The following is a 13,995-nucleotide window of genomic DNA, read 5'->3' as shown; positions in this document are numbered from 1 at the left end:
CCAAGGCACAGGCCTGCCATAAACCTGAACACCAGTGTCATATGCTACACTCAAGTGAGTTTTGCATCTCTACAGACTAAAAAAAAAAATCTTTGGAAATCTTTAGTAACAATGCCTAAAAGTTTCTCTAGAAATCCCAGCATATCACTCTTCATGACTTGCTGTTTGACTCTGTATCAGCAGTAGAGAGTACCAATACTATAAAGAACGTACTGACACATTACACTGACACATGCCCATCACTGGAGGATGCTTGATTAAAGCAAGAAGCATGTCCTTGGTAAGGGATTGTTATGCTTTCCCACTGCATTGTGGCTATTTTACTTTGTCATAACTCCTAAATCCTTTTTTTGGATACAGAACACTGCCTTTACCTAAATAAACCTATAAATATAATATGCTATAAAATAGCAGGCTCTAAATACAGTAGATACAAGAGTCAACTAGGCCTGTCACAATAAGTTCATTATTGACTTATCGTTCAATAAATGCACATGACCTCAATCATCAGCATATCTCTCAAATGAAGCTGAGGCAGGGTCTTTATGCCGGTTCAACGCATGCCAGCTGGGACAGACCCATGGTTATATATACACTGAAGGACCTATTATAACCTACTTTGGTTCAAGCTGGGAACTTTTCAGATCCCAAAATTAGGTGTGTGGAACAGGAATGGAAAGTTTATTGTCTTTAAAAGGGTTCATTCCTTTGTTATGGTATTGTTATTTTATTAGTGCCAAACTAAAAATGCCAACAATATCGTTTATCGCAATAATTTCTGAAACAAAGTATCGCTTGCAAAAAATTGTTACCGTGACAGGCCTAGAGTCAATGTTTGTATCGGTACTTAATTTTAACAAATACTTGAGAACCTAGTATCAGAAGGAAAATAATTGTAGTGGTGCATCCCTAATGTCATTTCATTTATTAATATAATATACTGTACACACATTCCTGCATTTCAGACTGAAACAAAAATAGTGATGTTAAAGAATTTGCCACCCCAGTTTAAGTTAGGTTCTTTCAGTTAGTATGTTAACTTCTTAGTACAAAAAGCAGATATTAAAATGTAATTTGTAAAATTTTGCAGGTGATGCTGCAGTTCTAGCATAAACTTTTTTTTACATGAGACTTGTGCTCATATATAAATAATAAAAAAAGAAATGTTTTAAAATTAAGCAATTTTCTACATCATGAGTGTATACATTTATATTTTTAATTGCAAAATATGATTTATAAATAAAACATATAAATTCATCTTTCACTTTTCTTAAGTGTAGGACTTGTGTTCTTTTGCCACCTCTGGCCTTTAGCTTACACCTGAGTGTCACACCTAAGTATCACTCTTAGGCGTCTCTTCCACACTCACACAGCTCTACCTGTGATCTCCAGCCTCTGGACTACGATACCCAGAATGCTCCTCACACTGACATCACTCCATCTCGTGATCACATGACACTGAACATGGCTCTACCAGGAAGGGTTAAAAGGGTTCATTCCTTTGTTATGGTATTGTTATTTTATTAGTGCCAAACTAAAAATGCCAACAATATCGTTTATTGCAATAATTTCTGAAACAAAGTATCGTTTGCAAAAAAATTGTTATCGTGACAGGCCTAGAGTCAACGTTTTTATCGGTTCTTAATTTTAACAAATACTTGAGAATCTAGTATCAGAAGGAAAATAATTGTAGTGGTGCATGCCTAATGTAAACAGTCCAAATGAGAACACCGACTCACAATCTAACACAAATTTCAAACGGAATGACAAAACCTGTTCAAGGACTATGGAAATTCATTATAGAATGGATATAATGAGAGGAATTCAGTGTAATAGTGGATTTGGCTGTTTGCTGAATTTGAATCATCCCAATATTTCCATTCTCTTATAACAGCAATATTGCCTAAATAAGGCAAGGCAAGAAAGGTCAAGGAAACCTGGCAGCAGAACACAAAATACTACCATGTGTCATTTCAATTTAGCAGTCAGACCCATTTCCAGGGCTGCAAACTGTGAAAATCACATGAACATGGCCCAAAATGTTGTGATGCACAGTTGCTAAGAAACTGTTATCCATTTCCCCAAACTTCAGCAGTCAGAAAGCACTGCATGACTAAGGGAAAAAAGAACAACTGAAGTACATCTAGTCATTATCTACAGGATGAACCAGCATGAAGAGTAATGGAATGGCTTAAAGTCTGTTTTTAAAATGTGAAGCATCTTTGAGCAAAAAAGTAGCAAGTCATTCTGAGGTCAATTTTCTAGTGCCAATAATTTCAGAACGGCGAGATAAAAGTGCTACTGCAATACGAGGGTAACAGATGCCTGGGTAAAGAGACATGTAAAGCAAAGACTCTCTCTGGTCCAATAGCGAGGACAGGTACATGACTAAAGAGACAGGATTAGAGCTCCCCTGGCGAGAAGAGGCGTGTCATCAACAAGTCGACAGCATGAAAACAGCGGGACGGTTCAGAGAGAGGATCAAACCGTTCCCCAGACTGTTTAAGGGTAAACAACTATGGAACCTTATTAATGTGTTAACAGGACTGATTTGGTCCCAGGTGTTCAGCTTGTCCATTAGAAAATGTACTTTTTTAAAAGTATTTAACCACAATCACTGCTTTATTTAATCATATCGAATATTATTTTCTTAACCTTCATGTTATGTTCTGGGTCAAATTGACCTGTTTCAAAGATTGAAGATCTTGGAAAAATAGTTAACACCATTTTTTCACTGAAACTTGCTTTGCTTTTGCTTGCCTTAATGAGTGTGATCAACATATAATACGAAAATGATTCATCTCACATATTTACAACCACCCCCTGCAAAAACTATTTGTTTCAATGTTATGTAAAAAAAATGTTGTGTTTTATATGTTGGTCTTTCAAAAGTAATAAAGTAGTGAAACATTTAAAAAAAGTTATATAAAAAAACATATATATATATATATATATATATTTTTTTTTTTTTTACAAAAAAACGAGTGAATTATTCTAATTATTATACGTCAGAGGTAAGGAACACTATTGCACTAAATACTGATAGAATAATTAGCAATGGAGTTAGCAATGAAATATTAACTATGCTTTTTCGGATTTTGTTTTACATTTTTCAGACATCTTTTGGATAATTAAACATCTTGTCAAATAGACCCGGGAATGACATTGCTGTTCCAGACACATGAACATAACAGGAGGGTTAATAAATAGGAAAAATTTCATAGACTTGTCTCAAGGGTCAAATATGATCTGCCACTATGCCTAATGAAAGAAAATTCCCTATAAATGATCTTTTCATGAAAACTGTTCACCACCAGGATAATTAGAATAAATTGTTACGTGGCAATTTTTACACACACATTCAATAAATAAGCAAACACATTTACTTTAATAGCTACTAACCAGACTCTGTGTTGAAAGGCACATTCCTCACTTCAAGCTGTCGCAGACTCTCCATATTTACAAGCTGTGTAACATGCTGAACATCAGGGGGGAACTGGCAGCTCCTGGGAATCTCTTCTTTCGGCCCATTCCTCATATCATAAAGATCTGCAGGGAAACGGTTTTTAGTTCTTCATACTCATACACAGCTGACAGCTATCCTCAAGAAGGTGTTAGAAAAGCTGCAAACAGATAGTGATAACTGCGGAACAAATTTAGATGTACTCAGAACACGTCTCTAAGGACAGATAAAGACTTGAGGAAGGCAAAATAGCTCCTTTGATTCCTAAAATACGCCTACAAGCAATAGCTGTCAACAGTAGCTGCCACATGCTCTTAAAATGTGAATGTTTTGAATATTGCACTTTACTAGCCTCTGTCCACATGATCTGCAGGTTCAGCCCTCAGGGTGAAGATGCGCTTGACCTTACAGCAGGCTGAGATAATGATGCCATCCAGAGACAGGAACGCAGCTCCTCGGAATAGCTCAGCAGTGAATGAGCCCAGGTCAATACACAGGTTACACCACTTTTATAGAGTCACAGTTAAAAGACATACAGTCAAAAGGTTAGAATACAAAAAAGTTTCCATTTGCCAAAATTTCAAACCTTGATTTTGTTATCGGTTATTTTTGAGCCCTTTTGAAGAACGCTCTCTACAGCAGATAAGCATAAGCCTATTATTTAATATACACTGCCTGACCGAAAAAAGCTCACATACTATAATATTTGGTTCGACCGCCTTTAAATTTGATTAGATTCAAATCAATCCAGTGTTGCATTAATTTTTCACCAAGATCTTGCAGCAGCATTGATGATGGTAGAGTCTGACCACTGCACAAAGCAGCTCTTCTCCATCCAGCACATCCCAAAGATTCTCAATGAGGTTAAGGTCTGGACTCTGTGTTGAACTCTCTCAATCCATGTGTGAAAATGATGATCTCATGCTCCCTGAATCACTCTTTCACAATTCCAGCCCCATGAATCCTGACATTGTTATACTGGAATATGGCCGCGTTCATCAGGGAAGAAAACATCCATTGATGGAATAATCTGGTCTATATTCAGTATATTCAGGTAGTCAGCTGACCTCATTCTTTCAGCAGATACTGTTGCTGAACCTAAACCTGACCAATTGCAGCACCAACCCCACATCATTTTCTTAGACAAATCCAGGTAGTGTTTTTTTTTTTTTCAGGAAGTGTATATTACCCAATGCCCAATGAGCTGTGGTGGAGCAGTAGAAAGGGTGGAACTGTGTTCTCTGGAATGAAGGTGCTCAATCAATTACTTTTAGGATTTGTAGGGGAGTTATAAGGTAATAAGATGTGGTGATGATCTTCCAGCATTATGACCTCACTGAAGCTCTTTTTGCTGAATGCAATCAAATCCTCAGAGTAATGCTTCAAAGTCTGTAAGAGCATGCTTTCCCTGTACAGTAAAAGACAGGTACTTCAACAAAAGAAACAATAAATGAATGAGCAGGTGTCCCAATGCCTTCTATAATACACTGAAAATATGCGAACAGACCTTGAACAAGCTATTGCAAGCCAGATGTCTCAAGGATAACTTTTAAAAGACAGAGGCCTTCTGCAAAGATTATTGAGAAAATTAAAAGGTTTTTATCTGAAAAGACTGCGTTTTATATTTGATTACATGGCAATTGAAGAATATAATATTTTTCCAATGGAGGCTAAGGAGTTGTGCATACAATCGTATGCATCGTGACAAAGCTCTAGACTTTAGCTTCCTTTACTGAATGTTTATGTAAGAACAGCATGGTCCCTATTTTAGTGAGCTATAGACAACCTTTAAGCTTAATTTAGGGCATGTCATAGTGTCTTTGCTATTATAACCATGGGATAAGTATGTCTTGTGCAAAAGGGGCATGTACTAATTCTCTTAGTGTGTCACTTGCCAGGTGCCCTCTGATTCTGACGGATTGCTATTTCAACGACGCAGCTACCTGAATGTGTCCAATTAGTCTCAGCAGAGGAAACTTATCTCCTCTTTCACGCTGTACTTTTGTTTTGTGTAGGATAATGTTATTTTATTTGTATTGATTTTGAGACCATCACACCCATCAGTGTAGATATATTGACAAGCACCATTGCTTTTAAACAACACAGAAGCAAGGCGGCAAAAAAGACTGTTGGCAGGATGTAAGATAGCAATGAGCATTGCAATGCTCCTTGCGCAGTGTGTACAATGTCTTCTTAAATTTAGTTTTAAAAGGGATTTGTCCCAATCCTCCCAACCCACATGAAAAACCTATTTTGGAAGACCTAACACTTGATAATTAACACTAGATATTATTGTATAAATCTGACTGCATTGAGCCAAAGATAGGGCATAGGGTACCAATCCCTCCACCCTAACTGTAAGTGGTAGTGCTACACAGTGGAGTTAGCCCAAAAGCTTCCAAAAATCCCCAACATTGATCAGAACTAACCAGCTACACTTTTTAGTACAATATAGAAACGCAGCCTTTGCGTAGCATCTTTGCAGAGGGGTGAAAGGTAATAGATGGGAATTTAGAAATGCAAAGTTGGAGATAACAGAACATTAAGTCAATAAAAAAAACCTCACAAATGAAACCCAAGAGAAGGAGAGAATGAATAAAAAAAAGAGAGAGGACTGAAGCGTTCAGAGTATCGCTCTCGCTTGTTTTCGGTATTGGATTAGCTTCTGGCAGTCTTTTGTTTGTTTTGTTAATAAATTATTCATTTTAAAAACTTACTATTCTCCCCACTCACAACAATAGCTCATCCCAAAAGTACTGGATAAACAGATGGCGATCCATCACTCCAGACAACACAGTTCCAGAGCTTCAGACCTCTCTAGTCAACATTTGGTATTGGGCATTGTGACCTAAGGCTGCTCATATGTGGCTGCTTCACTGACATAAACACTCAATATCATTAATTATATTTTTCGTGAGGAAATTAAAACCCACTGCTTTATCATAATTAATTTAAGAAAAGTGGTCTACCTGCATAACGTTGCCCAAGGGCAGCAAATGAAAGAAAAAAAAACTGTTTAAGTGAGTTTACAACAATAATGAGAGAATACTGTATCTAGCTCATTAATTAAATATTAAATATTACATATTTTTAAGCATGGCCCACTTATATGTCTTAATGTATTGGACGTAGTTTTGCCATGTAACATTATTGTATTTTTCGCACTACAAGGTGCACTTAAAATCATCAGTGTGCCCTATAATGCAGTGCTCCTTATGTATGAATTTTACCAGTCACTCCGCTAAAGTATAGCGTTATACAAGAGTTTCAGTTCAGTTCTCCAGCACTGAGACTGGAGCAGTATTAGCATTGACCGCTAAGCGCTAGCTTTTTTGCTATTCAGAGGTGAGTATTATCGACCTGTAGTCTTCTGCTAACCCCGGCTAGCACTGCTGGAGCAGTGTTAGCATTAACCGCTAACCGTGATAAGCGCTAGCTCTTTTGCCGTTCAGAGGTGAGCGTTATCGGCCTATAGTCTTCTGCTAACCCCGGATTGCACAGCTGGAGCAGTATTAGCATTAGCCGCTTACCGTGCTAAGCGCTAGCTCTTTTGCAATTCAGAGGTTAGTATTATCGACCTGTAGTCTGTTGCTATCCCGGCTAGCACTGCTGAAGCAGTATTAGCATTAGCTATTTAGAGGTATTATCCGCCTGTAGCCTGCGTGTTTAACGTGTTAAAACAAGCTATGTTAAACAATTTTCTCCCCAAAATATACAGTTTTCAGGAGAGAAATCTGTGTAGATTTGACTTGGCTCATTTTACTTTAAAGAATTTAAAGTGGTTAGACCTGCTGAATTAGAAGGAAATACATGGCGACACCCCTGTCCCTTACTAGTGTTTCACAACGCGCCTTATAATTATAATCTAGTGCGCCTTATGTATGAAAACAGACCAAAAAATAGACATTTATTGATAGTGCACCTTATAATTCAGTGTATTTTAAAAAATAATCAAATAAATACATAAAAAAAATTAGGGTATGGCATGGCACGGTGTAATATCCAAATAGTTGGTTTGTTGCCTGAATTAAAAACTATGCGATAGACTGTTAAGATTTCTGTTCTTTATCTGAATGTGTTATATCAGTTATAACAATGTTCAGTCAATACATTTTTATACTGGCCTGACCATAGTAGTTACTGCATGCAGCCACTCTGAGCACTTACAGTGTTCCGCCTGAGGCCGGTGAGAGGTACTCTGGCATGCAGAGGGGTAGCTGAGAACTCCTTATGTACAGTGGAGAAGTAGAGCCTCCGCTTCAGGTGCCCTTGATCTGTTACGCTAAGAGAAGCACAGGAATGTTAAGTATAGGAACTGATCTGGGAAGCAAATGGGAAGCAAGTTAAACCCATTTCCTCTCTGGGTCTGTGCACGCGCGTGTGAGAGAGCGCATCTGTGAGCGTGCAAAAAAATTCAGTCTACATGCTAATTCACCTTCCGCACCTTCAACGAATCTCATTTATCTTACAGCCCGTGAGACAGGCTTTGGGCAAAATCATCTCACAAACATAGGAGAACACATTAGCTGCTGTGGAAAAGGCCCTGTCAGCAGTGAAGAGAAATTAAATTACAGCCATGTCAATACCTATGTTTTCTTATATAGTGAATATGTTTCGGTAATGAAATGGGTGTATACCACGCTCTTTTGGCGACACATACACAAGCTCCGTGGAGAAGTCTTTACCAAGAGGAACGTTCACCTGTAGGACCAAGTACCTCTGAATCAGGACAACTGCAGAAGAGAAATGAGACATACAATTATAAACTAGGCCATGTAGAGAAAACTAACAGATACATTACTTTGAGTGAATGAGATCTCAAGCAGTAAAGTGTACAACAATAAAATAATGTACAGTAATAAAAACACAAATATGCTTTATTCCATTCCTTTGTTCCACTAAACACTTTAAAAATGTAGACGCCGATACAATACTTTGAATGCGGTACCGATACCAAAACAATAGTTTTTCCGATACCTTTTTCTAAATTGTGCCAAAAAAAAAAAACCTTTAATTATTCTCACACAACATATTTATTAAACAGCCGACATGAGTAATCTCATTCTCATACTGTCACCATAAGAGACTCCATCTTTCTGGATCTTGTTGAAAGAAACAGTGAGCATGTTTGTGGCGCTTTTTTGTACAGAAAAAAAATCATTGCTTGTGCTTAAAATACAAATAGTTTTCCTACGCATATTGCTTCATTCATTTCAGTTTTAGGAAGTCTTTAAAAAAAATATCAGCAGTACATTGATAAAAAATGTAATACAATTATACTAGTGGTGTCAATCTCTTAAAAATGTATCATACAATGTATTATATATTTTTTTGATACTGATATTTCCCTGTATTTTTGAGAGAGGGCGGTAATAATAATGTAGTGATGTTTAGGTCAGGCAGAGTAGAGCTTTTTTACCATCATAATTATAATATCTGAGGAGAGAGAGAGAGTGAGAGAGAGCAAGGGGAGCGAGATAAGAGAGACGGAGAGACAGAGCACACTGTACTCGTTACTAAGCACTACTTCACCCAACATCCTGAAGATAATACTGCTCATTAAAACTTCTTATTAGAGCTATATTGTTTTAATCTAATCTAAAATCAGATTAAAACAATACAGTAGCCTGATTTTTATTGATCACAGACCTGCAGGAATGATAATAGTGTGATACTATAATATAACAATATGATCATCCTATCCTAAAGCCACTTACGAGGCATCTTGCCGTCCTTAGGTAACTGCATCCTGTGTGTCTGACTGCTGCCCTCAAGGCTGTACACAAACCCTTTGACTTCTTTATCAAGTACCTGAATTTAAAACATAAAAGCACAAACAACAAACACATTTTCATTAAGTAACAGAGTTAGTTAGCTTTCTGATGTTACTTAAAATATATAAACAGTACATGACCGTAGGGGTGGACATCTCTCATCATCTCAAAATTAGATTTTATTTAATTTTAGGACTAAAAAGATACGAATAACTTTACAGAAGAGAGATAAAACCTTCTTAACTTTCAATGGAAGTCAATGTAAAAAATATTTCAGGTAATTTCAGGAGAATGTCTATTGATCAATTCATCAAGAAATTGTGAAAAGTGTAAGGGACTGTTTGTGTGTTCAAATTACGCAGTAAATCAAAATGTAAAAAAAAGGAGATTTTATTGGACAGAAATTATATGTATCTTAAGTAGTTATTTATGTAGCCTACTATATATATATATATATATATATATATATATATATATATATATATATATATATTATTCATCTAGTCTATGTCTATGTCTAGACAAAGTTTATGTCTTTATGGTTCCTTGTCAAATACGTTCAAACTAAAAACAGCCAAAGAAGAAAAAACAATAATGGAAAAATATACATTGGTACAAGATATTTATTAGTGTTCAAATTACATCTTTTTAATTATGTTTTCTAGCTTGCTAATGTACTGGTTTTGATTAAATGAATACCAGTCAAAAGCTTAGACACAGCTTCTCATTCAATGTGCTTCTTTTTATGTCTCTATTTATTTTCTTCATTGTAAATTATCAGTAAATACATGGAATTACGTAGTAAACAAGAAAGGTTTTTGGCTTCCACAATCCCCTGACCTAAACCCAAATGGGATTAATTGATTGAGTTGATTTTGGATGAGGAAAGCAGTAACTATTGTTTAGCACCTCCAGAAACTCCTTCAAGACACAGACAAACATATATATATATGGTATTAAGTATACAAATATTTATCAAACAGAGACCTTTGATTTGAACCAACTTATAATAGTTTAGTCTGTAGCCATTTACAGCTTCTTTTCATTGGCTTCTAGCACAATGTATTTGCATACTGGATGTGTCCCCCATTTTCTGACACTCACCATAATTGTGCAGTGCTTATTTTGCTTATTTTGTCTTATTTTGTCTACTGCATCCCATAAAGAGTTAAACGTTAATTTACCTCTTTCAAATTTAAATGGAATTGTTTTTTTTGTTTTGTTTTTTTGTGGTGACACTTTAATTTAGGTTGTGAAAACAACTTAATGTAATTATTGCAATAAACATAAGATAGACTGGTTGTGCAATAGTTACTTTAACTTAAACTACTTTAACTTCATCTGTTGAAAAAAAAGTTTTGAGTTTTGAAAACTTAATTTATAGATAGCACCTCCAGAAACTCCTTCAAGACACAGAGAAACAATGGTATCATGAAGATATGAAGATATCATCTCCAATTATTTGGGTATACATTTTATTATACTTTATTATGTATGTATATATATATGAAAGCCGTTTCTGAGCTTGACAGATATTTGTGTTTACTTAGGTCTGTTTAACCTAAGGTCACCATCACTAAGGTGGTGCTTTTTTAAATGAGCTGAAATGTTTATTTATTAATGTTCATTTATATAGCTGCCATTCACACACTGCTAGTACCCTACGGTGTAGGCCTATGTCTATGTTAAGCTTCTCAGGCTCAACATCCAAACCACAGTGTGTTCCCAGTGTCCCCTTTTATTTTAGAAAACCTGAATATTTGTGACCCATTTGTGAATCATTTCACAATGTATTCAGCATGAAACATGCCATTTCAGTAAAATACAATTATGAGCATAAGCATCATATTTGCCTGCTATGATAAAAACAGATGAAAAACAGAAGAAGTAGAGCTATTTCACTTTGTTTTTATTCCACTTAATAACACAATACTAGTACTTTAACTTTCAGTAATTGAGTAGTAAGTAGTCGGTAGTAGTACACTTTAACTTCTACACTGTAAACCCATAAATTGTTTAAATTCAAATAAATTAAGTCTGTTTTATATAAAATTGGATATTTCTAAACATTATTAAATAATTTTGAGTAATTTAAGTTAGCTAAGTATTTTGGGAACATATACAATCAAATGTAGACCTTTGATTTGAACCAACTTATAATAGTTTAGTCTGTAGCCATTTACAGCTTCTTTTCCATTGGCTTCTAGCACAATCTATTTGCATACTGGGTGTGTCCCCCCTTTTCTGACACTCACCATCAGTGTGTAGTGATTATTTAGCTTATTTTGTCTTATTTTGTCTTCTGCATCCCATTAAAAGTTAAAAGTTAATTCACCTTAATTTAGATGTCATTGTTTTGTGGTGCCCCTTTTATTTAGGCTATGAAAACAACTACAAAATGCATATGTCGAGTGAAAACAACTTACTGTAATAATTGCAATAAACATAAGATAGACCGGTTGTGCAATAGTTACTTTAACTTAAACTACTTTAACTTAAGTGGTCAAGTACTTGTGATTTGTCTGTTGAACTTACAGTATTATAAATAACTTACATACAGTATTATAAATTACTAAAAAAAGTTTTGAGTTTTGAAAACTTAATTTATTTGAGGCAACGAATTACCTTAAATGATGAGTAGACTTAACTTATTAGGGTTAACAGTGTACTCAAGTCTCTTTTTGAAAGAACACTTGTAATTTTACTGGAGTCTGGGTCTTTAATATTTTATATCAAGGTTACATGTCATGTTCAATACTTACTTTACTGATGGATGAAAGGCCACCACTAACTTTCCATTTTGCCACAGGATCTTTTCCTTGTGCACTAAAGATCTCCACAATGGCACCACCCTAAAATACACAAAAAACAAGCATATATGACACAGCAAGATCGTAAAAAGCTCCCCTATAAATAATATCAAAATCAGGGAGATATAACTGCAGGGAGATGCCTCATACCTGATATTCGTTCCTGAACATGATTCCAATGTTTTCAATGCTTCCTCAGCCTGAATAACAATAACAGTACATTTAATAAAAGAAGAATGTTATTATTGACATTGGTAGGTTAGCTAGGTTCAATTGTATAAGTATTTTCCTCTCTATCATATTATATCTACCCTTTAAACTTAAGATTTTCGCTTAATTATAGACATATGTTGATGATAATGATTTTGCCTGGTCATTTCCTGGTCTAGTAAATAATTTAGCCAACTTTCTAAACTGTTTCTTTAGACGCAGGTAAGACTAAAGCTACACAACACAAACTATGCACATACCATCCACAACAACACGTGTTTCAGCGGAGTTTTCCATAGATCACTTAGTTAACGAGCTAAATCGCTGGTCATCTGCATTTAAAGGCGGTTATTTAAAAGAAACTAGCTAGTTAAATATCATCCAGCAAAAAGGACAATATAAAAGCTCACTGCGCGTCCGTAGCAACGGGAAAAGGCTGGGTGTCGATTCCTAAAAGAGTCGACTCTCTGAATCCAAGGCCAGAAGACGGAGCATGCATGGCTTTCGATTCGAAAAAAAAGAGTCGATTCGCTCTGTCATAGTGCAGAAGCCGGGAGAAAGCTGACTTTAAAAAAGAGTCGATTCTCTGCTGTAAAATTCAGTAGCCGGTGTAGAGCTGGCTTTCGATTCCAAAAGGAGTCGACTCTCTGCATTACAGCTCAATAGCCAGGGCAGGGAAGGGTGTCGATTTGAAAAAAGAGTCGATTCTCAGTGTCACAGTTCAGTAGCAGTTCTTATTAATTATAAAAAGAGTCGATTCTTTGTATCCAAGTTTAGTAGCAGGGACAGTGCTGGCTTTCGATTCTAAAAAGAGTCGATTCTTTGTATCCAAGTTTAGTAGCAGGGACAGTGCTGGCTTTTGATTCTAAAAAGAATCGATTCTTTGAATCCAAGTTTAGTAGCAGGGCCAGTGTTGGCTTTCGATTCTAAAAATAGTCGTTTCTTTGTATTCGAGTTTAGTAACAGGGACAGTGCTGGCTTTTGATTCTAAAATGAGTCGATTCTATGTATTCAAGTTTAGTAGCAGGGACAGAGCTGGCTTTTGATTCTAAAAAGAATCGATTCTCTGCATCACAGTTCAGTGGCCTGGGCAGGCAGGGTGCGAATTACGGGGGGTAATGGGGGGGGGGGGGGGGGGTCAGATCCCCCAATTAAGACTTCAACCTAGGGCTGGGGCGGTATTGATTTTTTATAACCGCGGTAAAAAACTAACGCATCACCGCGATATTGCGGTTAACCGCGAGACCCCAACCCCCCCCCCCCCCCCCCCCCCCCCCAAAAAAAAAAAAAAAAAACCACCACAAATTTATTGGTAACAAATCTTTATTCTTCAAACCATACAGCCTACATACAACCTCTACATAAACCATAAATACAGCATAACAAGTGAACATATGCTGCCTGTATAATTAGTCATTGTACAGCTAACCTGTCTTTTTCCGAGCAGACTTTTTGAAGGAGGAGCTTGTCCGCCTCCCCCTTCTCCATCCATAGATCTATTTTAGGGCTGGCCCGAATAGCAGTTTTGAGCTCAGGATATTCGGCAGTAATTGGTAGCGAATATTCTAATATTCGTTTAAAAAAAAAAAGACGAATTAATCCACAGCAAAATTTTCCACTGACCCCCGGCCCCGAAAAAAATATATTTCTCACCCCTTTCCTCGGGCCGTTCGGGCTCAAGGCTCAAGAAGTCTGTGATAGGCGTCTGTTTTTTTTTTTATTCACACTCTTCTTATTT

General features: G+C 36.3%; 1 protein-coding gene across 4 annotated transcripts in view; it reads right to left on the bottom strand.

Annotated features, from left to right (window-relative positions):
- The window catches only part of cfap20dc (CFAP20 domain containing), a 52,835-nt gene extending 39,494 nt beyond the window's left edge, over positions 1–13,341 (bottom strand). The window contains exons 1-8 of one of the 4 annotated variants that reach the window (XM_049479674.1): positions 12,518–13,341; positions 12,198–12,247; positions 12,000–12,089; positions 9,181–9,274; positions 8,124–8,196; positions 7,631–7,745; positions 3,816–3,969; positions 3,403–3,549 (exon numbers count right to left, since the gene is read on the bottom strand). In XM_049479674.1, coding sequence (XP_049335631.1) covers positions 3,403–3,549; positions 3,816–3,969; positions 7,631–7,745; positions 8,124–8,196; positions 9,181–9,274; positions 12,000–12,089; positions 12,198–12,218 — 694 coding nt within the window. In that variant the 5' untranslated portion in view covers positions 12,219–12,247; positions 12,518–13,341. The remainder of the gene's footprint in view (positions 1–3,402; positions 3,550–3,815; positions 3,970–7,630; positions 7,746–8,123; positions 8,197–9,180; positions 9,275–11,999; positions 12,090–12,197; positions 12,248–12,517) is intronic. The other 3 variants (XM_049479671.1, XM_049479672.1, XM_049479673.1) reach the window with 3 other exon arrangements.
- Between the last annotated feature and the right edge of the window lie 654 nt (positions 13,342–13,995).

The sequence above is a fragment of the Astyanax mexicanus genome, chromosome 5 (assembly GCF_023375975.1).
Source record: "Astyanax mexicanus isolate ESR-SI-001 chromosome 5, AstMex3_surface, whole genome shotgun sequence".
Classification (NCBI taxonomy): Eukaryota; Metazoa; Chordata; class Actinopteri; order Characiformes; family Acestrorhamphidae; genus Astyanax; species Astyanax mexicanus.
The sequence above is the reverse complement of the archived record's forward strand: the minus strand, read 5'-3'. Positions and strand labels throughout refer to the sequence as shown.